At 41.1% G+C, this 22,461-nt stretch overlaps 1 protein-coding gene across 10 annotated transcripts in view; it reads left to right on the forward strand.

Annotated features, from left to right (window-relative positions):
* The window catches only part of mef2aa (myocyte enhancer factor 2aa), a 72,691-nt gene that overhangs the window by 28,166 nt on the left and 22,064 nt on the right, over positions 1 to 22,461 (forward strand). For all 10 annotated transcript variants that reach the window (XM_084364046.1, XM_084364048.1, XM_084364050.1 and 7 more), the window contains exon 3: positions 6,709 to 6,912. In XM_084364046.1, coding sequence (XP_084220172.1) covers positions 6,709 to 6,912 — 204 coding nt within the window. The remainder of the gene's footprint in view (positions 1 to 6,708; positions 6,913 to 22,461) is intronic.

Raw genomic sequence — 22,461 nt, forward strand, 5'->3', positions numbered from 1 at the left:
TATCCATAGTCATAGCATTAAAATGAAAGAAGTCCTTAAGTGGGCTAATTAGATAGTATTGCTGTATGGGATGTTGTGTGGGGACAACTGGGGCTCCCTTGCGTTATCACTGCAAGTGCTTTAGGAGGGCTGTTAACCTTTCAGGATTTATAATACAGAGCGTGGCAAAGGCTGAGGAGGTCTGTAATTGCACAATCTATCAGGAACTGTGAGTGCAGAGTTGAGACAGGCAGTGAACTTGGCTGATATTTTTATTTTTTTTCTTCAAGTCATTACCTGCAGTTTATGATGACACAATTCCATAAGTCAGGGTAATGAAGTGTATTGTGCAAAAGAGACGAGGTAAGATAAGACAACAACTAAAATATTGTGCGCATCATGTGCGAGTGTGTGTCTCTGCTGTGTACAGAGTGAGACATGACGGCTGCAGAGGTCCTGTCATGCATACTGTAGGATGGTGAAGAGTCAGTTCCTGCGCCACGTCCTGCATAAGTGATGGTCCTACAAGACAGCGACACAGTCATCAGCCCGACTGACACGCCGGTTGCAAATGAATGCTGGGTAACAACCAGGCAACAGCACCTCCCTGGCTGATTCTCCTCATTGACACTATTCACAGCAATTATTACCCTTTGAGTCACACACAGCATCTCTTTCTTTCTTGCAAGCAGACACTGGAATTATATGGAAGTGAAATTTGGCCTTGAGTCTCTGTTGTGTTTTGACTTGCTGCTTCGTAACTCATGAACCGCGCAGAATAACAACAGCAGAGCCAGTGGCGCTCAGTGAACATTTTCAGGGTCTTTCACCTGCTTCTTCACAGAGCAGATGCCATGCTGCGCGTGGATCTACAGGGGGGTACACATTAGTCTTGTAAGTCAGCGTGGGGAAGAGGCTGGTGTAGCCTAGTGAGCAGTGTCTGGTGACGTCCTCTGGATGCCATTAAGCAGGCTCACTGGGGGTAATTGCCCAAGTCATTAAAAGTTTGATGATTTTGCTGCTGGGTGGAGGGTTGCCTGCCCTTGCTGTGGCTCATTTTGGATTTTGCTCTGGCACTTCGGATGCCTGTAGGCACAGCGCAGCTCTCTCGCTCTCTCTCACTTTCTCTCCAGGGAGCAGCACAGCGCATACCTCCCGTTTTTCAGCCTTCACCCATTCCTGAAGTTCTGAGCCGTTGTCATTATTTTTCTGACAGGTAAAGAGCTTGTTGATAGGCCGTGGACAGAACTAAAGAGCACTGTTAAATGTGACTGCCAGTGCATAAATTATCATTGTCCCAGATGATGTGTAATGTCCATGAAAACTGCGCTGAGGCTGCAAAACATAAAGTTAGATGATGGTTATTTTAATTTCCTCTGTCATGCGTCACTAAAATGCTCACACTTTTAAATGATGTAGAATTATTTCCAACACTTAACAACAATGACAATAAATCGAACAAGCCAATTGTCTTTAAACTGGATCACCCTCACTATGGATTAGAGATATTTCGAGGAAACCTGCTTGCGTTTTTCTAACTAGCATGTCACCCTCTCCACTAAACAGGATCAGTCACGGCTACTGTAGGTTTCAAGGTCAATCCCACCCAGTCGGCGAGGCCTTTGCGCCCTCACTTGTCCACATGGGCATCCTGGGGCTGTCCTTTCTCCCAGCGAGAGCTGATCCAGGCAGACAGTCGCGGTGGCCCTGGCCTGTCTCCCAGGTCCACACGCTCTGGCACTGCGTAGCCAGGGCAGCAGCCACAGGGCCTGGGTCACTCTGCCAGCTGGTGCCAGACCTCTCTGACTCTCAAGCCCACTCTCATGTCTGCCACGGGGGCCATCAGAGGTGACATGAGGTTCTAATAAGGCCGCTAGCTCCTCACCCCACTGAAGGTGTTAGTGACTCAAGCATCTCTTGCCATGCCCCAGTCACAGCTGCACTCTGAGTCCCAGATGTCTTGTTTGTCAGCTTGGCACCTCTGCCCGAGGACCGACATTGATAGACCTTATGATTGACACGTCAACTCTTGTTGGATGTGTGCGTCGGGGTCTGTTATAGCATATGTTGTTATATACTGCACAGTGTCTGTGGAAGGGTCTCTCTTGTGGAAGATGAAAACAAAAACGAAATATTGCAGGGAAAGCACATATGCTCATGATGTAGGTTATACAACTTTGCAATTTTGCAGATAAACGGTTGCATTTAGCACGCCCAGTTATCACGAAACTGTTAACTTTGCTCCTTTGTTTTCCCCTTTGAGTTTCGGTTTCAGTAATAACCTCAGAAAGGTAAACAGCGTGAATCTACACTGGCATTCTTTTTTCTCTTGGCAACGATTTTGACTGATATAATTTTTACAGAAGCAAAATGCACAGTGCAGCGTGAAATGTGCTTTATGGTCTCGTTGGCTTGCACATATGGCTGCATAATATGCAAAAATAAAATCGTATTGTGATTATCTTGACAGATATTGTAACTGTGAGTTGCTTTTTGCGCAGAAATTGTCACTTTTACATTTCACTTTCACAAAAAAAAAAAAAGAATGTAAAATTAATGATCAGATTTTTGCTGGGGTCGGTATCAAACAAGCATGTTCGCTCACGTCTGGAGAGTGTGATTTGTAGGCCGGGGCATCTCCTCAGCACCACAGTGCTTCATTTATAAGGTACGTTGTGACACATTTTACCTTTACCAAAAAACTGCAGCTCCTGCAGTTTCCATAATATTTTGATTAATCATCCGGCCCTTCTTGCACAAAAAAACCCACATAAAGTTCATACTCAAAGTACGAAAGAGAAGTGAATTGCCAAGCCCAGTTAAAGCTCAATAAATACAGCTAATGGTGGTGGGGCGCTTGGGAAAAAGTTGAAATTTCGTAAAGTGTGAATCGAGATCAGAATTACCACCTCATCTTGACATTGTGAGAGCCTCTTAAAAGGTCAGCCTGGCGCAGTCTAAATGAAATGCTGGTATAGTCACTGATCTGCCTACTATTGTGTGAGCTGTTATAATGACCTTATCAAAAGCTGAGAAAGTTGGAATCACTCCGGTTTATTCGAAGTTCAAACGTGGCCTCCCTCCTCGTCCGCCCTGACATTTTTGTTTCTCAGAACAGCTGTAAGATGCACTTTGTACAACGCAGCTTTCCAATACTGAGACTAATCCTGTCACTGTGACAATGACATGAATTAGTCAGGGATGTAGACTACATGTGTACCACATCTTACTATAGGAGCAGCTCACATTTTTAAAACCACACTGAGCGTCTATGTGGGTGTCTTTTGACTTGGTGAACCATAGGAAAGCTCCGCCAGTGAACCTCCCACTTGACCTCAAGGATGTCTGTGGTTTTCCACCGTCTCACCCGTCACCCCAGAGAAGATGGGGGTGGAGGGAGGTTATATTTGTAAATGTAGGTTTTAAAACTCAGCGCTGCTTTTGTCATGACTTATCAAATTGAACTGGACTTCTAATGTATTCTAACGAAAGGAGAAAAATAGGGCAAAACTGTACAAAACAGCCTCTTTTTTCCCCTTTTAAAGGCAACTTTGTAATGTAGAGAAGAGTAATGTGGTCGTCACCTTTAATGGCTGTGTGAGCAGCAGCTGGCTTTTGCAGAGGCACTGTGTCTATGGCTGGGGCAAGGACCAAGTCTCAGTGCTGCTGCTGAGGTTGAAATGAAGCGGTGCCTGGGTCAGCAGCCCTGCACTCAGCACTCTGCCATGCATCCAGGTGGAACAAAGTCCTCGCTCAGCGTCTCATCCTGGGCTTCCTGCTGAAAGGTGACATCTCCATGGCTTAACAGCCACATTCATCTGCTAAAGAGCATACAATTTGTTAATCATTTCCCCCCACGTCACAGCCCCTGCTTTCCAGCTGGTTAGGCAAACAAACAAATATGTAAGCGGGCAAAATGAGCGAGTGGGCAGAGGAGACGAGCATCAGAGGGTTAGAAACTGCATCTGCTCGACGTGAGACCGGTCAGACTGTATCCCTTTGACTGCCTCTCTGCAGTGATCCACCTTGAGACACTCATCAGAATGACACGCACAAAAACCACACAATGCTTTTTTCTGCTCCACCAAACTCACTCAAAGGCTTTATGTGTCTGCGATTTGCGAGGAAACATGTCATTTGATTCAGCTCCTCCTGCATTCAAACCTTGTCATTTCAGGAAATGTCATTTTAGAATCTGGTTTGTCGGATGAGCTCGACTAACACGGGCACATTGAATAGAGAGTGACACGAGGACAGGCTCCTCCATGTCTAGAGCGGGAATAATGGTCCTGTGTAATTACCTGTAGTGTGGAAGATTTGAAATTCATTTATCACAGTTGGAGTGACCCCACCGCCTCGACAGTTACATACACACTATGCAACACATAAGATTATACTGCATTATACCAGTTAAAATGAGGGTATAGCCGCAAGCTGTGACCAATTAAAGTTGAACAAAGCCAGCTCATCTGCTCAACTCCTCTCTTAGTAGGTCAGTGAAGCTGATGGAGAATACAGACACATGCGCTCCTCTGTGGCTCCAAGCGCAGCTTTTCACGAGCACATTCACGAGCCACGTCGTACAATACGCGTTCAACAAGACACGCGCAGTTGGAGAAAACATAAATCTGACTCCAAATATACAACATTTTAAAGCTATTTTCTGCAAACAACCATTACAAAACCAAAAGGAGGAGAAAACAGATGCATTTCTGTCCTCCCTGCTGGCGAGGGATGATTTCAGCTTGAGAAATGACTAGCATATACTGTAAAGAGGTGGTGTAACATAATGACATGTGTGTATGGGTCTGAGGCGACCACAGAGACAGAGCTGCAGAGGTACAGGACATAAAGTCACTTTGCAGAGAGGGTTGCATTACCATTGGAGTGATGTATGACCCCAAGTCCCATCTGAGGGCTCACGTTACAAGGCTTATGCTGCACTACAGAGATAGCTTTCCGTATATGGAGTCAGGGGCTACAGTAATGTATGGACCCCTGTTGTTGCCAAAGCTCTGACTCAGCTCGCTGACTCGTGCCTCTTACCCTGACCTCTGTCCTGATAACTAGACGTTTGAGACATGCACTATGTCATTGCAATCATTCCTAAAGGAGGACTGATCTTGTTATCTGTCACCTTGGTTACAGTAACATTGTTGTAATATAATGAGGCTGTTAATACTGTTATTTTCCTGGCTTAGCCTACATTGTACGCTCCAGATGACAGTGTTTGTTTTTCACTCGCATTGGCTTTTAAAACTTAGCAGAACTCTTGACTTAGAGATTTTATACAAAATAATCAGCATTAAGCAGCTCTGCAGTATTAGTTAGAGTGCGTTGCCACCACAGTCGTCAGTGGTGAAACTACATTTACTGCATTACTGTAGTTTAGTAAGTGTTTTAGGTACCTGTACTTTTCCGTGTTTTGTTCCTCTTACTTTCTTTTACTTTACCACCTATCAGAGTGAAATATTGTGTTTTGTGTCCTTTGTCCAACCAGCAGTTGAAACTAAAAGACTCTTCACTTAGTACCATAAATGACAAAGAAAAGCAGCAAATCCTTCTGTTTGAGAAGCTGGAACCGGTAAATGTTTGACATTTTTGCTTGAATCAATTATCACCTCCAAATGTGGTCCAGATCCAGTTGGCAAAAATTGCGTTTAATGTGGGGTTTTTTTTGCCTTCCAGACTTCCTAAAATCAATCTGGAAACATTCTGGATACGCCAAAAAACAGATTTGGGCTGGTAGTTGGCAACATGTACTTAAATGCTTTCCTGCCCCAACACACCTGATTTAAATGATCATTTTCGATCGTTTTCAAGCTCTGCTGAAACTTGTCAATGAACACTTCATTTGAATCAGGTGTGTGGGGGCAGGGAAACATCTAAAACATGCAGGATCAGGATTAAGAAACACTAGTCTAATTGTTGCAGCTTTACTGCTTATACTTCAACACAGCACTAAAATTATTCCAATATAATTGACAATAAAATGTTGCACAATATGTATTTTTCTCGTGATATCTACTAGTGGTACTTTTTGCTGATAGCAACTTTGTACTTTTACTTGAATACAAGACTTCTGTTTGTAATGGAGTGGTGCTGCTACATTTACTGAAGCTGGCAGTAGACAAGTTCTTCGCTTTAACTTACCATCATGAAGTAAATGTTGATTGCACAATGTAATGGCTATAGAGTAATGACACCATCTGCGTTTAGATTCCCTATAAACTTTACTTTCACTATGCAATCTTTGTCTGCCACCGGGCACAAAAAAATGAAGGCTGACTGCTGTTCCAGTCATGCTGGCAGCCTGGCACCATTTCACTTCTCACGTCTCAAGTATAGACTAAATGAATGAATAAACTCATGTTTTGTCTCGTGTTGTTGGTACTTGCTACTGAGGAAAAACCAAAAGCGATCTGGCTGTCTTTGTGACCACGGCGCCAAAAATAATATGACTTGGAAACGCCAGGGAGGGGAAATGTTGTCTGCTTCCACTTTAAGTAAAACATGTGAATACTTCTTCAACCACCGACAATTGTACAGTAAACATGGAGTTGGAGAAATAAACTACTGCCTTCTGTTATAATAAGAATGCAAAACGAACATTTACGCTTGTGTGTAGATGTACAAATTTCTAATTTGTTCCCTCGGATTTCATCTGTTTTATTTAGAGGGACTGTTTTCCTCTGTAATGGCTGGTTTTGTTTTCTGTGTGTTCCTCAGGTTACCTTCACAAAGAGGAAGTTTGGCCTGATGAAAAAGGCCTACGAGCTGAGCGTACTATGTGACTGTGAGATAGCCCTCATCATTTTCAACAGCTCTAACAAACTGTTCCAGTACGCCAGCACAGACATGGACAAAGTGTTACTGAAATACACAGAGTACAACGAACCCCATGAGAGCAGAACCAACTCGGACATTGTAGAGGTGAGTGAGCGCCACCTTCTTAGAAGTATACTTTGTGATGAAAAACTTCTCTGTGATTCACTTTGATCAAATATTCTCTTGTCTGATGTCGCAGGGTGTCTGCAGGTCCTTTTGAAGATGTCTTACACATAATTTTATAAACACAATGCCTTAAAGTCATTACATAGTCTTAAATTTGACATTTTATCTGATTTCATTTATCCATTTTTTAAACCCACGGCATGTCATTTCTGCCTCTTGAGTTCTCTCCACCAAAACAAAAGACAAAAATAGTGTAGGATCATGGGAGTTGTAGTCTTCATTGTTAAACAATCACCACTACCAGTGAAAAACTATCTACATGACTCAAGCAGAAATGTTCATGGACGAAGATACGTTTAGTCACGTTCGCCGACCTCCCTCCTCACTCTCTGACTCTGACTGATCAAATGAAACGCACCGTTCCCTTGAACAAAATTGTGGGTTTGATCATTGTTGGACACATTTGGCATAATGCAAGTACACAACTCAAAAAAACATACAACAAAGATCTCATTATATTTATTTTTCTACTAAACCAGCTCAGTTAGATGAACCCAAGACTTTTTTTTTGCGGTATGCTGTTAGTGTATTTCTTTCACTCGTGCCATTGCTATTTGAATTTCCTTTCACAGTACAGCTAGCCAACTAACCTTGTTCCAACCTTCCTTATTACCTTGTCCAATCCTTACCTAGAATGCTTGAATAAAAAAAAGATGATTCTTCAATAATCTGTCTTAAATTTGGTCAAAAATGATGTTGAAAAGGTTTTAAAAGCATTACATTTAAGCATCTGGTACCTGCAGACACCCTGTTTAGGTTAAATTAATTATTTTAGTACTGGATTCAGACTATATAATACTTTTTTTTCCCGTGAGCTTAAAGGCTTTCTGGAGGGTAACGCTTTAGACACACAAGAGTGAGGAACAAGTAACAGTTTCCTTCTAGTCACCATTCAGATGGGGCACAGGAGGTCTGCACGCCCTGATAAGTTCATCTTCTCTTGTGCCCATCAACTGACGTGGAATCCTATCTCTGCACACAGTAGCCGCTGACCACCAGCCCTGACTCTGTTTCCCATAGATACTGTACCTGTAGGGCTCAGCTCTCTGGCTGCTCCTCATCACAGACCATCAGCTCGCCTATTGCCGCAGTGAAAATGCAGTGTTTAGTACATTCCATACCGCTCTATAAAACTCAACAAGCACTTGGGTTTCCTGGCAGCTCCTGCGTGCCCGGCCGACTAGCGGAAGAGTAAGCCACTTGTTATGCCAGTATACAAAACTGTGAGCCAGAAGCGTAAAAGCCAAAGTAAATGAGAATGATTAGGGATACATCCTGTTCCAAACATCTTTCATTGGCACACGTGTGGTTTCTCAGCTTATTCAAGATCTGCTTTAAGAGGCTGGTATCTTCGCTCCGACTAAATAAAAGCATATACAATGTATGTTAATACCCATTGATGCAATCATAACACTGCTAGTATAAAGTTGTTTTTGAAATACACTTAGACTAGCTTCTTCCACGCTAAGATACTTCTTTATCGCGCTGCATCGCAATACTTTTACCGCCACCTGCCCACTAAAACATACAGCATTTTTTATTACTGCGGCCCAATTAAGAGACATTAAGGGTTTGAGATGGGCGAGATTGAAAAATTTCAAGAATCCCCAGCTTTGGAAAAGACTTTCACTTGGAGGAATTAGTGAAATTACATGCAGCATAAAGGAGTCAGCTGTGGCCCATTATCTTTTATTCATGCTGCTGCTGCTTGTGAATTACCTGCTTGGCAGAGCTGCAGAAGAGTGCTCTGGCATCCAGTAGACTCATGCAGTCACTCCTCCATCAGGGGCCCTCGGAGCAGAGCTGGGGCTCACCTGCATAAAAAATACATGGATACATTCCTTACTTACGTAACGGTGACCACAATTTTTTTATTTTCCTTGACTCAGGAAGTGTCTTATTTTTAAACAAGCAAACACCACAACATCAGAATCATTATGGGGTCATTCACCTCAGGCTGTTTTTATCACATATATCTGTGGGCTGACGATGTGTGTTTATGTCAACAGCGTGATGCGTTGTGCATAATGTAGCACCGAGGTCCCGTGCAGTTCTCCCGCTTAGCCCTTCTGGCTACTCTCAAGGAAGCTGCCCCGCTGCACAAAAGGCGAGAACAAGCCACTGTTGTCCCCGCTCACTCGGGCCAGCATCTTTGCAGATATGCACAAATCCCCCTTCTGCCTGCTGGCAACGTGATCAAGGTTCAGAAATGAAGAAGCGGAGCAGAAGTAACCCACCCAGTCCACTTCACAGCGTCACCACACAAGCCCTTCTATCCACTTGGCCAGCGAGTTGTGTCGGAGGTGGCTGATAAGCTCGATAAAAAGCTATGATTCGATCACAATTTAAGATCTCACCTGAACTGTTTTCCCAACAGATCTTAGTACACAACATGCAGGAGCTGATGCCTTTGTATCGATGGGAAGAATCCACCCCTCCCCCCGTTTATCCAGTGGAATGGGCCTCACATGAGCACACTTACACTGGACACTTAAATTGTGTTAAACAAATCTTTGCCACGCAAACAATCATGTGCTCATTTGTCCGGTTTGGGAGGCCAGAAAAAAAAACCCTCTCCCACTTTTCACTGGGATGCTCGTTCCGTGAGAGAAACTGAATCAAAGGTCACATTCCTGCTCAGTAGTACCATCTGTAGATAAAGGCTGAGCTGTGCAGTGTGGGAGAACAGTCTCCATGTTTTCCACAGATGGATGCATGCCTGGGCCACAGTTTGATAACCCAGTGGAGGGCTATGGACTTTGTCTCAGACTTGGCTCACAGTCCAAAGCGAAGCAGTAGGCTCCAATTTTTTTTCCATGTGTGTGTTGGTGTGCGTGTTTGTGCGCGTGTGCATGTGTTGACGGTCTTAACCTTAGCACCACTCCGGGCGACAGGTGAACTGTTGTATGAAATCTTTATTTTTATGCATTCACCTGTGTGTGTCACACAAACCCTTTGTTTATTTTCAGACATTTCTGAACAGCATTAGGGTGGAACGTTTTTTTAATGTAATTATTATGTGTTATATGTGTTGTTTTGTCAAAACCACATCGTAAAGAACCACAGCCCTCTTGTTTGCCTGGTGCAATAAAACAACATAATTGCTAGGATTGAGTGATGTGGCCTTAAAAAAAATTACAATATTTTTAGGCTCATCGTGATACATGATATAAACTAGGGCTGTCGCGATATACATCAGTTGTCATTTAAAATTAGTTGGATAATCACGATATTTGAAAATAAATGCACATATGATAATATCATAATATCGTGTCAATAATACATCATCTGTTAAATCGTTTTTTTTTCCTTTTGTTCTTGCTTTGTCATAATAGGTAGTGATTATGCGCCTTAAAGCTTGTTGCCACCCAACATTAAACAAAAAAAGTTGTTACACATATTTGTAGAGTAGTGGTTACACTCTCTCTTCACCTCCCTACACCAAAAAACACGCAATAACTAGTTAAGATGGCTTGACTAGAATTTTTCAGAATTTCTATTGATAATCGCAAAATGAAAAACTAATATCGTGACAGCCCTCATTAATATATCTTGATATTTTTCCTAAAACCCACTCTGTAAACAAGAATAGTCTGGTAAGTTGAGAAAACTCACCTTACTTTAACGCAACCTTTAAAACCAGGAAAAGTCAACACTCAGGCCATATCGCGATATAACGATACCCATAATCTAAGACGATATAATGTCTCATATCACGATAATGATATAATATTGATATATTGCCTAAAAATTACAGCGACGACGTCTTTTGAGAGTCTCGTGCTGTATCCTTACAATAAAGCAACACGCACAATAAACGTTGTATTTAACGTGCTTGTGTTGTTGTGAACCGAGCAGAGTAGTCACGACGGAAGGTTTTATGGTGTTCTTTCCTATTGTGCTTCGTATTGAGTTCTGTTTATGCCACAAATGAAAACGCTGCCGTTAGTCATTAGATTAATCTAATAATATTTACTCTTCCTCCCCTCTCTGCTTGTGGAGCTAATGAGATTTTGCTCTTGCTCGGCTATAACCTCACACCGTTCTCCGGCGCACACAAAGATCACTGTGTCTCCAGAAGAAACCTTGAAATCAGATCGCAGCTTCACAGGCTTCATTCCGCTCTCTTTGAGCCATTCAATACAATTAAGGTATACGGTATATATCTGGATTAGTCAGGTTCGCAGGCGCACGGGATTATTAAGTCAACGCTTAATTGTAATCCTATAAAATCAGGGTTGCGAACAGGCTTTAACCCAATTTGAGAATGCAATTTAAGTCAAATACCAATGCCTTGTAATTGTAAATAACTGGACTGCCCCATATGCAAAGCGCTGACTTTCCAGCGCTCTTCTTCTATTTACCCCGATGATTTGTGAGAGCAAACAACCAGAAGATCATTCATAGGGAAATTCTGCTTATCTTCCTCATAATAAAGAGGGGCGGCCATTGTTAATGTGACTTGCGGGGAAAAAACAGACAATCTCCTCTCTATTTATGAAGGAACGCCTCCCTCTCACAAGACCACTACAGTGAGAGGAAATGAGCATAAAATTATCAGGTCATTTCCATTAGGTTTTATTTCATGATCGCTATCAGCTGTTGTTATGAATGGAGCTGTATTAATCATATAATAAGAAATGCAAATCCTGACCATTACTGAATGTCAAGCCTTGTGTTTTCATCTGAATCACACCTATTTCCTTTTTTGTTTGAGAATTTCTCGACTGCCCTTCGCAGATTTTAAAATGACAAAAGCTTTTTATGCGATCACAACTAAGGGTTCAGTTTGTCACCATGTCCTTTATTATATATCTTTTTTTTTTTCTTTTCCCCAGACCAATGCTGTGCTTCAAAAGTGCATTTCTAGTGGCTCAAAGAAAAACACATTTTTATCACCAGTTATGAAATGAATCCTTTACAGTGCTTTGGGCTGAGCGGGCACCAGGAGTTTCAAACAGGGGATGTTTATGTTGTCAATCAAAGGCTGAGCAGTGATTAAGACTCATTTCTTTCTTAATGAATGCAAATTGGCACATCTGCTATGGTGGGCTAGCTGTCCAGACTCTTCAATTAGCATGATTGATCAATTATCCTCCTGCTGGTGGCTCACTGGAAATGGAAGCCGGGGAACGGATGGGGGTGGAAGGGGTGGTAGGAAGAGAGATGAAAGAGCGAGAGGAAAAAAAAAAAATGAGCAGAAAAACTGTCCAAAACCGTCACTCGATAAATCAGATTCTTGGGTTGATTAGAGCAAAAAGAATAATGGAGTTTCATTTCACTCAAAGATGGCTCTCAGTTTAACACAGACTTCTTAAAAATGTGTTGATTTGTGTAACTGAAAAGGCTGAGCGGTTTACTTTTATGTTTTGAAAAAGATAAGATAAGAAATACATATTTCACTACAACTAGTGAAGTTTTTAACAGGTTATGTGGTTCTGAATCATGACTTTTTAATTTTTTTTTTCACCCCTTTTGTTTTTGTGCTGGCATTCCCATTGTGACACCTCAACTTCCCACGAACAAAAACACAATTTGCATTTTAAATCTGCGTCTGATTCCCCATCAGCGGAATTTTTGATCAAATATTCCCGTGAGAAAACGAGCTTCAGCCGTGCAAATATTTAGTAGATCAGTACTCTTTCAACTCCAAAGTCTGTCGAGGATATTGCGGTGCGGCAGCTTGTTTGTGTTTGTTTTAAACAGTAAGCACAAATCCTTGAATATCAAAGCGCACTGGTGAGAGGAGCAGAGGCAGATTGTCCTGAGTGTGTATTTATAATTGTGACAAAAACATACCAGGATGGTCAAATGAGGCTCTGGCTGGCGCACAGGGACGCTGTCACTACTACTGCCTCCTCTAGTGCAACAACATGAGAGTAGCTATAGCTAGTATGCACCTTTCCGACACATTGATCATATATTAATGAGGAAAAATGAATTAACAGATAAAACAGACAGGTCTTCTGTGGGATGATTATTATTTATAAGTAATGCGATCAAGATTTTTATCCCAACTGAGCCAATAAAAAGTAAATTTTGCATTATGAACACACAAAACTGTTTATTTTGGTTGAAAGAGTTTGGCATTATGAAAATAAAAGCAGTAAACATGGAATATTAGTGAGAAAAATGTTGTGACTCGATTATAAATTGAAATTAGAGCTTCTGTATCCATTCATTCATTCATCATATTATCTGATCTGGCTTTGCACATACTGTCTGTGGCTACAGTTAAGAAACTTACACTGAGCTGGAAGTACAATACCACAACCACATTATGGTGTGTTTTCTAGTATCACTTTAAAATATTCATATAGTTACTTCTGATTTTGCTTGTTTACACTTTGCGTCGTACCCAACATGATCTTAGTTTTAGTATATCATATATCATTAAATAATATATGTTGCTGCTCGACTGTAAGTTCATCATATCTTTTTCACATGATGCTATAATCCGCTACTCTAAACCGTTTTTTTTCTCCGTTGCTGTCAGTCTTGCCAACACAGAGAAAAGATCTCCAAGATAATAAATTATTCAGTCAACTCCAAACAACAAACTGAAAACAAGTTAGTGTCCAGTTTCATGCTGACAAACCTGCATTAATTAAAGAAAAACAAAACACAACAAAAAAATCACGGGAATCACAGAAAACGTTCCTCCGCCTTAACGCATCTGTGCACCAGACTTCTGCTTTCTCTCCATCTTTCAGTAGTTCAGTCCTCGTAGACTGCAGCCCGGTGGAAACAACTGTCTTGCCTCAACTAATTCAAAACAGTCACAGATCCACTTCAAATGTATTCTGCAACTTATATAACTGATACATTTATGTCAAACTTAATTAATTTAAATATATAAATGTATTTAAAACAAAGGTCAGGCACTCTGCCTTTTAAAATATATATTTTCATCATACAGAATATAGTAGCAAGTGTTTCGAATCTTCATTTTAGTAAATTACAATTACATTTATGGTTAAAAAAGGCATTACCAAAAAATTATGCCACTGGTGGAAAGTTAAACATGTGCAGTTATGTTATGTACAAATAATCTTAAATATTTTTTTAATCTCTGTCTTAATGATCACACCAAATTGAAATTGACAGAAGTTCATGAAACTCAAACCCGACAGTGTGCTTTGGAAAATGTTTATCAGGAATGTAAGGTGTATATAACTTGTAGTGAACGGACTGAAACGCACAGTAACAGAGTAAAGCTGTTTTAAGTCACATTTGAAATTATTGATTATTTGGCAAAACTAGAACACAAATTGCCCATAACAAAAGTTAAAGTACACAAGCAGGTTACATGGTCTCTAAAACGAGTAACAGTTTATTATCTGAACAGTATTGTGAGCAGTTATTCCTGCAAATAGTTAGATAAACATACGTTTTCACAGGTTGTGTAGAGTTGATATCGTATTTTCAGGGATTCAGTGTTTGTGCTGACCAGTACAGTAAATCTCTTGTTTCCGATGACTGGAAGTCCATAACATTTGGCTGGATAAGTACAGGAATTCACTCACATTATGGTTGTTGGGTCTGAGCTGTAGTTTGGATAATTACATATGAGACCATTGAAAGTTGGTCGTCTTAAAGTGGTTTCATGTTACTTTGTAGAACATTTGTGTGCAGACAGCTCAGTTTTTGTCGCTGTGGCTCTTGTTTGCTTCTATTTATACGTTCAGACGTTTTTGTCTGTTTACTCTGAAGAAACTGACGTTGCTGTGACCAGAAACATTAATGACATCACTTCCTTTGGCAACAGAGCCGTTTTTCTCTCGAAAGACAAAACTCAATACCTTTGTTATTGGGGCCGTCTTCCTTTGTATTGATGTTTGCAGGCACAAACTAAACAAGGCTGAGGCTCAGTCTATTTGTCTATATGTTAAGATGTGCGGGCTTATTTGTGAAGTTTAGAGAAGTCTGAGTTTAGGTTTTCTCTTCCTTCTTCCCCTGACTTCTGACCTGTGACTGTAAATATCATGCACTGCCTTGGTCTGGACTCTAATCACAGTGAACACAGAAGGAGGGATAGCAATTTTTTTTCAAATGAGCATTCATGTAATTCACTAAAAGTCAAATAAGCCAGTTGTATGAAAACCTTAAAGGTCCCATATTGTTGAAAGTGAGATTTCCATGTCTGATAAAACAAGTGTAGGTGCTCTTTTAATCCTGTGAAACGATCAAACTGCTCAATCCAGGGAGAAACGCACACAGCTCGTATTCAGAAACTGTGCCTTTAAACAAGACGTGATTGCTCGGGCCTGTAAGAGCTGACCAATCAGAGCACATAGGACCTTTTTGGGAGGGGGGGCCTTAAAGCGATAAGCGCTAAATCAGAGCTATCAGACAGAGGGTGAATAAAGGTGCTGCAGCAATGGACAATATGAGGAAAATATTGTGACTTTTGAACATTAAAGCATGTAAACACTTTTCTATTAGAGACTCTAAATAAAAGTATGAAGATAAAAATGAGCATAATATAGGACATTTATCTTTTTAGCCCTTTTATTAACCTTTTGTTTGAGGTAGTCTTTCTCCTTTGACTTTTGGTTTGTGTTTTTAGGTCTTTACAGGAACATGCCTCTGTTCTCAGTGTTTTCTTTGTTCTTTGCAGAATAGCAAGTTAATTAGACATTTTGCATCTGGGATAGATTACACTTGTGACAAGTCATTATTCTAGTTGGAAGTATCCATGATTTCTTATTGTCTGACTGGTCAAATTGGCCATTCTTTGTATGTAATTATCTACATCATTATCTATAATTTTGCCGGTCTATTAACAGTGTCTCAGAAAGGGAAAGCTGCAGTCTTAATGGAACAAAAAAAATCTGAATTAAGAGCAGATTCTTTTTTTTTTTTCAAGCAAATTTCTGATTGAAAATCTTAGATTTATACCAAATATAGACTTTAAATGAGGTGAATATGGTCAGATGAAAAAAAAGCTGGAATTTAAGAAACATCTAGCCAATTCAAAAGTGCTCATTAGGTTCATTTACTTCATGGTCAAGTCTTGATTATGCTCAATATCCACCTTCAGCTCTTCACCCTTTGCTACACCACCACCCACCATTACTCCTCTACTTTTCGGTTTTTTCACCGCAGAGCTCACAGCAGCAATGATGAGAAATCCCTTTTAAGCTAAATCAAATGTCATTGCTATTGACATAGACTTATTGGGTTGATGTTGATTTTTCAGGGCTTTTCAATATATGTGAAATATTCTGCCAGCCCATTTTTAATATTACAGAAAAAAGTATGTGCACTTTTGGTCTCCTGTGATTTATTGGAGTGATATTGAAATGAATTTCTTTATTTTCATTTTGACTGTAGGTCACACAGACAGTACAGTGGATTATCTTAAATATGATGGTATTGCCTGAAGTATGATTACTTTAATGGAACTTCAAAAAAAATAATGAATATGTACTTTCTCTGTTATATTACTTTGTGGGTTTTCTCTACATGCAGCCACATAAACATTAAGCCCGTCAGTCATTCGGTTGTCTCTTGAGGAGGACGGTGAAGTAGCAGCATGGGCAGCCATTCATTCTGAAATCCCATCATGGCCTCTTATTTGGGGTTCGTATAAACACAGCGAGTTGTAAAGATGAACAACTTCCTATTTCCTGTCCAGACAGGAGTGTTTTGTATACCTGAGAACAGGCGTTTAACCTTTCGGCCTTCGGGTCAAAACAAACACGCTGGCTGTTCATACGGCACCAGCATCTATTTTCAGACTAGTGCAGTAGGACAAGTTAAAAATAAATAACTCTGAAGTGTTATAGTGAAAACAGAGGGATGGGTTATCGCTGTTAGGAACTTACAGTTATAGTATGAGTCCAATTGCATATTAAAGGGTTACTCCACCAATTTTGCACATTAAAGTATGCTCACAGGTCTACAGGGGAAAAAAAGTAGTCTAAAGCTTTTTGTGGCTCCAGAGGAAGCTGCGTGTAACCTAATAGATTGCCTCAAGTGATGTCACAGGTTTCAAAAGCAGTCCACTGGTCTGACCATGCACTTGTGTAACACTGCTAGAGATATTGCCTTTTTCATCCCATGCATTCTCCTTCCTTTTCAAAACATGGCACCTACATTACCCACAATGCAACACCGAGTGACATCACTGGAGGCAATTTATCCTATTACATGCAGCTTCCTCTCGAGCAACAAAAGGCATTATGCAACTTTTTTTCACATATGCAGTAGTATTCCTCAAGACCTGTAAACAAACATAATGTTTCAGATTGGTGGAGTTACCCTTTAACCTTGGGAATAGAGTGACACAAAATAACAATAGAAAAACGGAAATATTACTATAAGTTGCTGTTTTGTAAATGTTTTCAGTGATACATTGAGACACGAGCATGTATTAATTAAGTGACATCAGATTTTTATACATTGTGTATTCGATGTGGTAATACTGTATTCCAGCCTCATTATAAAGTTATGAATGTGGTAGTGTTAAGTTCAGTTCATTTAGTTTGTCATTACCCTCCTCTTGTCGTACAGCGTTGCATCTTAACGTTAATGTGGAGTACTGTGGTACTTGTCTGAAAAGTCTTCTCTTGCCACACTGAGTGAAGCAGTATTAATGGTTCTGTTACGAGCAACATGCTGGGTTTCAAAGTGCCCCTTTTTATAGGACAAGGACTCCTTTTCCTCTGGGCTTTTAGTGAAAAAGGGTCACCACTCCTCTTTTGTAGTTTTCTCAGTGTAATGAAACGGTTGTGGTAATGTTCATGCGAGTATAACATATACTCTTCTGTAGTGTGTGTCCTCTGCGATAGAGCAGATTTACTGCAAGTGTTGCCTGATAGCAGACTAATGGTCTATGATTTTCAAGCAGTGACGATGTACTTTGATTACTTACAAACTTGCCATAATAATCAGTAGCCCTGCTCTTTACATGTCAGCCGTACAACAGTTTTCCTTTGAATTGCTCAATGGCTTAACTCCATTATCAAGCACTGGTTTTGGACCCATCACGTATAACATCTCATTGTTTTATTATGTCTCTGCTCTCCGGCGTGTGATGCTTGTTACCAGGTTACTGCTGAGAGAGTTTTGCTTTTAGCACATGTCGTCCCTTATTGACGTCAGAGCTTCTTTTTTTTTTTCCAGCCTCTTGACTACGTCGCATATGTCTTATTTCAATTTGAGGGTCTATTAGAGAGCATATCATGAATAGAGACAACAACAAAAGACCATAAGCCATGGTGCCTTCTTCCTAACATTGGTACCCACTGACGCTAACCAGTTAAAACTAGATGTGCTCATTCTTGAAATCTGGAACTTAACATTTTATTCAACTGAAAAAAGAAGAAGATGTTTGAGTAATATTTCAAGCTGAATTACACATTTTTCTCTTACTCATTTTTTCCCCCCACTTATTCCTGTTAAACATCTGCAAAGGTTCTTGGAACCAGAGCTTAGCTGACAGCAGTCGAGTTTGTTTGACTAATGCAGATAGTTTAAAAGAAGACACGGTATTTGAACTGATGTGTGTGGACATACCTTTTGCCCTGTAGAGCAGAGAAAAAGTGATTCGCCTTTATGCATCGGCTTCCACAGAAATTAAGTTGTCTGACAGACATAAAACAGATCAAAGCTCTGAAGTATTTGCTCAGTATTTTGTAACAAGTCTGTCAACAAAATATTTTTGGTTATCTTGACTATCTTGTGTAATTATTATAAGTTGTGATTGTTGCTGATCAGTGTAGGAATCCAATATATAACATTGGGTGTTACATGCATATCATTCATTTTCTTTGTAACTTATGATACTTGCATAAAAAAAGTTCCCTCTTGTCGGTAAAACACTAGTAATACACAACTACAGTGCAAACAAATGAGGCAACAATGGTGAATAAAACCTCAAAATGTCAAAATCAGCAGCCATAATTTTTACAGTATTCTTGCAAATAATGTGCACTTAGGTTTACTATATTATAGACTGATAAACCCTAGTGTCTTAGCAGAATCGTAGGATGTAATCCAAAAGTAATTCAATGCTATTAAAAAAGGTAATGGCAACATGATTCGTTACTTTTCTGCAGTAACTTAATGTATAGCTGCTCAAACTGAGCTCCAACCACATACCTGTCATATCTGTGGTATGAACCACATGAAATAGGTCAGACATTGAGCTGACCTAATTTGGTTTGATCTAGTTACAGAGCAGCATTGATACTCGTTATGTTAAAGATCATCAGAACCGCAAGTCCACCCTCTGCGTTCCTCAATGACCTTGCGGGCTGAACGGCTGAAACGGGACCTTGCCTTTTCGTGCACAGCGGCTTCTGTGAGTTAGCTCGTGCAACAATCAGTTTGCCCTTGTGGCCCCCTCCTCCCACTGTGCGTGCTGTGCGGCCAACCCCTCCTGCCCAGGGGCGAGGACAGAGCAAAGCCTGCTGGGATGGGGGTGGGTGGGGAGGGGGTTCTGGAGGGGGGGTTAGCTGGCACCGTGCCACCTTCCCCTGGCTGCCTGGCCTGACTGGGGGCAAAGAGGGAGGCTGCTGTGTCTCAGATTGATGAGGACAGGTCTGTGGTCTGGGTATAGAGTGTTGCAGAACAGACGTCCTGCTGGCACATCCTGCCCTCTCTGCCGCACGCCCCCCAGCCCTCCGTACTCGCCTTATCGGAACTCCTAATTGTCCTTATGAATATTTTAGAGGCGAGCAGGAATGGGAGTTCAGGGTTGGGGGTATGGTTTCAAGGGCCCTGACAGCTAATGATCCACTCAATGACCAGAGAGAGAGAAAGAGAAGGCGGGAGACAGAGAGACAGGGAGTAAAAACGGTTAGAAAGATGTTCAATAATCTGTACGTTAATGTTTTTGTCTGGAGTGTAATTTCTTCTGATCAGTTTCGAATGTGTGCCTCCTTTCCTTTATGTGGAGTGGGAACAGAGTGTGTGTTCTCATTCTTTTTAATCTGTAGATAATGATGACATTGGTTTGCCTTTATCCTCAATTTGTAGTTTAATTCCCTCTTGTCTATACTGAAAATATGCAGTCCGCTGATTGAGACTGTTCTCTCTGACTGAGGCGGCTAATAGCTTTGTCACTCCGTCATTCACCACAGTCTCAGAGCGGAAAGCTCTGAAGGGAATGCTCGCTGCACACCAATTGCCTCTTATTCTGTTAAATGGATGGGCTATATTTAATTGGCAATCTCGCCAGTCAAATGCAGGTAATTATTTGTAGTACACAGTAGGGCATTCACGACTGCTGCATTGTAGTAGCCATAGACTATTCTCAAAAAGTTTTCGGGTAGTTGATTTATAGCAGGAGATATAACATTTTTTTATTTTTCAATGATCAATTCTCGTCAAAAAACATCTCAGATAGAAACAAGAAAGCTTCAGATGCAGTTTGTAATTCTTGCCCTGAGCGGTCTCTCAATCAAAACAAAACATGTAAGTCACGTGGGATTATGAGAGTTTTTGTCCTCATTATTGAACAACCACCATTGTTGATGAAAGTCTAAAGTCTAATGCTTTTAAGTTTTATTCATGTTATGTTTGGTCACATTCGCCGACTTCCGTCCTCACTCTCTGACTCTCTTACAAAATTATAGCAGCAGGCGATGAAAGGAACTGTTACCTTGAATAAAATTGCCATTTCTCCACGTTTGAACGTTCTTGAAAACATTTGGATAAAGTAACTACACGACTCAATAAAATATATAACAAAGAGGTCTTTAGACATTTTAATGCAGATATATTAAGTACCATATCTTTAAATAATGTAGGCGAGACCAACCAGGGTGTAGGTGAAACAGTAAAGTTCGTTCAACGTTGTAAGCGTGAAACTAATGAATACATTTAAGTAGGAAACCCGCAACGTTTCTACATTAATAAGCGTGACAGCACTGGATACTTTAAGGAGACCTCGGGACAATTTCCAGCCTTGTTTGTGGTCACCGAAACAGGTATTTAAAGTCAAAACACATGTTTTTCTAACCCTAACCAAGTGGTTTTTCTGCCTAAACCTAACCGGAGCATAAGTATAGTGTTGTCAGATGATAAAAAACTGAAAAAAAGTTATAACTTACAGAAATGCAAAGTTTCAACATATTCGTGTTTTGCAGAAACATACGTATGTATCTGTGGCTGCTTTACATTTAGTGTGCATGACTCATTTTGTCACTACTAGTCTGCCGTTTCGCTCACAGCTCATTGTGGTCCGTCCATTGTCGTTGTGGTGTCAGGTGGGACTGATTCTCGCTCTGTGTATTGTTTTTCTAACGGCTACAAGACAACAGTATCAAACTAAAATGCAGACGAGAGAGCTTGCCCCCTCCTGCTTGTCTTCCTGTCCACAGAGTAACTAGACAATGGAGTGAGCCAAAGGAAGGACATGAATCCAGCCTCATATCCTGATATCAATCCGCTCGGTAATGTGCAAATGGTCATGAGATAAAAACAAGATATGTCTGGGAATTACAGAGGTCTCCTTATCTAAGAGCCCCTCACTCCCAACTCACAATGTGCGGTGGAGAGAGAGAATACGGCTGCTGCTAGTGCTGCTGGGCCGTGGCATACAGTGCCTTAAGACCGACCAAAAGAGCCTTTTATTCCCCTCAAGTGAAGACTACAGCACCACAGGGGAAAGGGAACATGATGGTAGTGAAAGTCTCTTAAGATGTTATATAAGAGCAGAAATATTCCTCAGCAGATAAAAGCCTTCCTATCAGCCGCCTCCCCATGCTGATTTCCTAGTGCGTTCACACTCAAAGAAGCCCTTTGATAAGCACATTAGATGGAACGGCCTGGACACAATGGTGATGTCATGAGGATTAGCACGCTACCTTGCTTAGTGTTGCGGCGGGCACAAGGGCTAATTCACAGCACTGCAGGGTGAGAGGCTGGAATGAGGTGAGGGGAGGCCTCTGCTGCACGGCCGCTTGAAGTATAGCTTCTACTGTATGTCGGTTAGGGAACACAACATGCATTAAACCATGGTGTTGTGCTCCTGTTTTGAAACATTTTGTGCCATTACGCTACAAACTGTCTTGCTGTTGAGGGGGCCTGTAATCAGAGCCGTGGTGCAGCAGTCACAGGTCAGGTGGTGCTCTGCCGATAGTGAAAGCCACTGTAAGTGACTGTGATTCAGGCACAATGGAAGAGACTGTAGAAGCAGCCTCTTCATGCCTTCCTTTCAGCCATCTCCCCCACAATTTTTGAAGTTTAGCTTTTATGCCGAACCACTATCTTTCTCCTTTCACCCTGCCTTCTATTCACGTACAGTACCGTGCAGTACATGAATAAGTTAAATGCAGAAAGCTCTCTTGACACAAGAGAGGGAGAACATCAGAGTGAAATTGTTTTCCAAGACTCACAGCAGCAGAGTAAATTGCATGGGCCCATTTCACTGAAAGTACTTCTCAAGAAACAGGTGATGTAGGTGGCTTATGCAATGGCTTGAGTTTTATTTTTAATCCATGGAATAGTGTTTGC

Source organism: Pagrus pagrus (genome assembly GCF_965226575.1).
Source record: "Pagrus pagrus genome assembly, chromosome: 10".
Lineage (NCBI taxonomy): Eukaryota > Metazoa > Chordata > Actinopteri > Spariformes > Sparidae > Pagrus > Pagrus pagrus.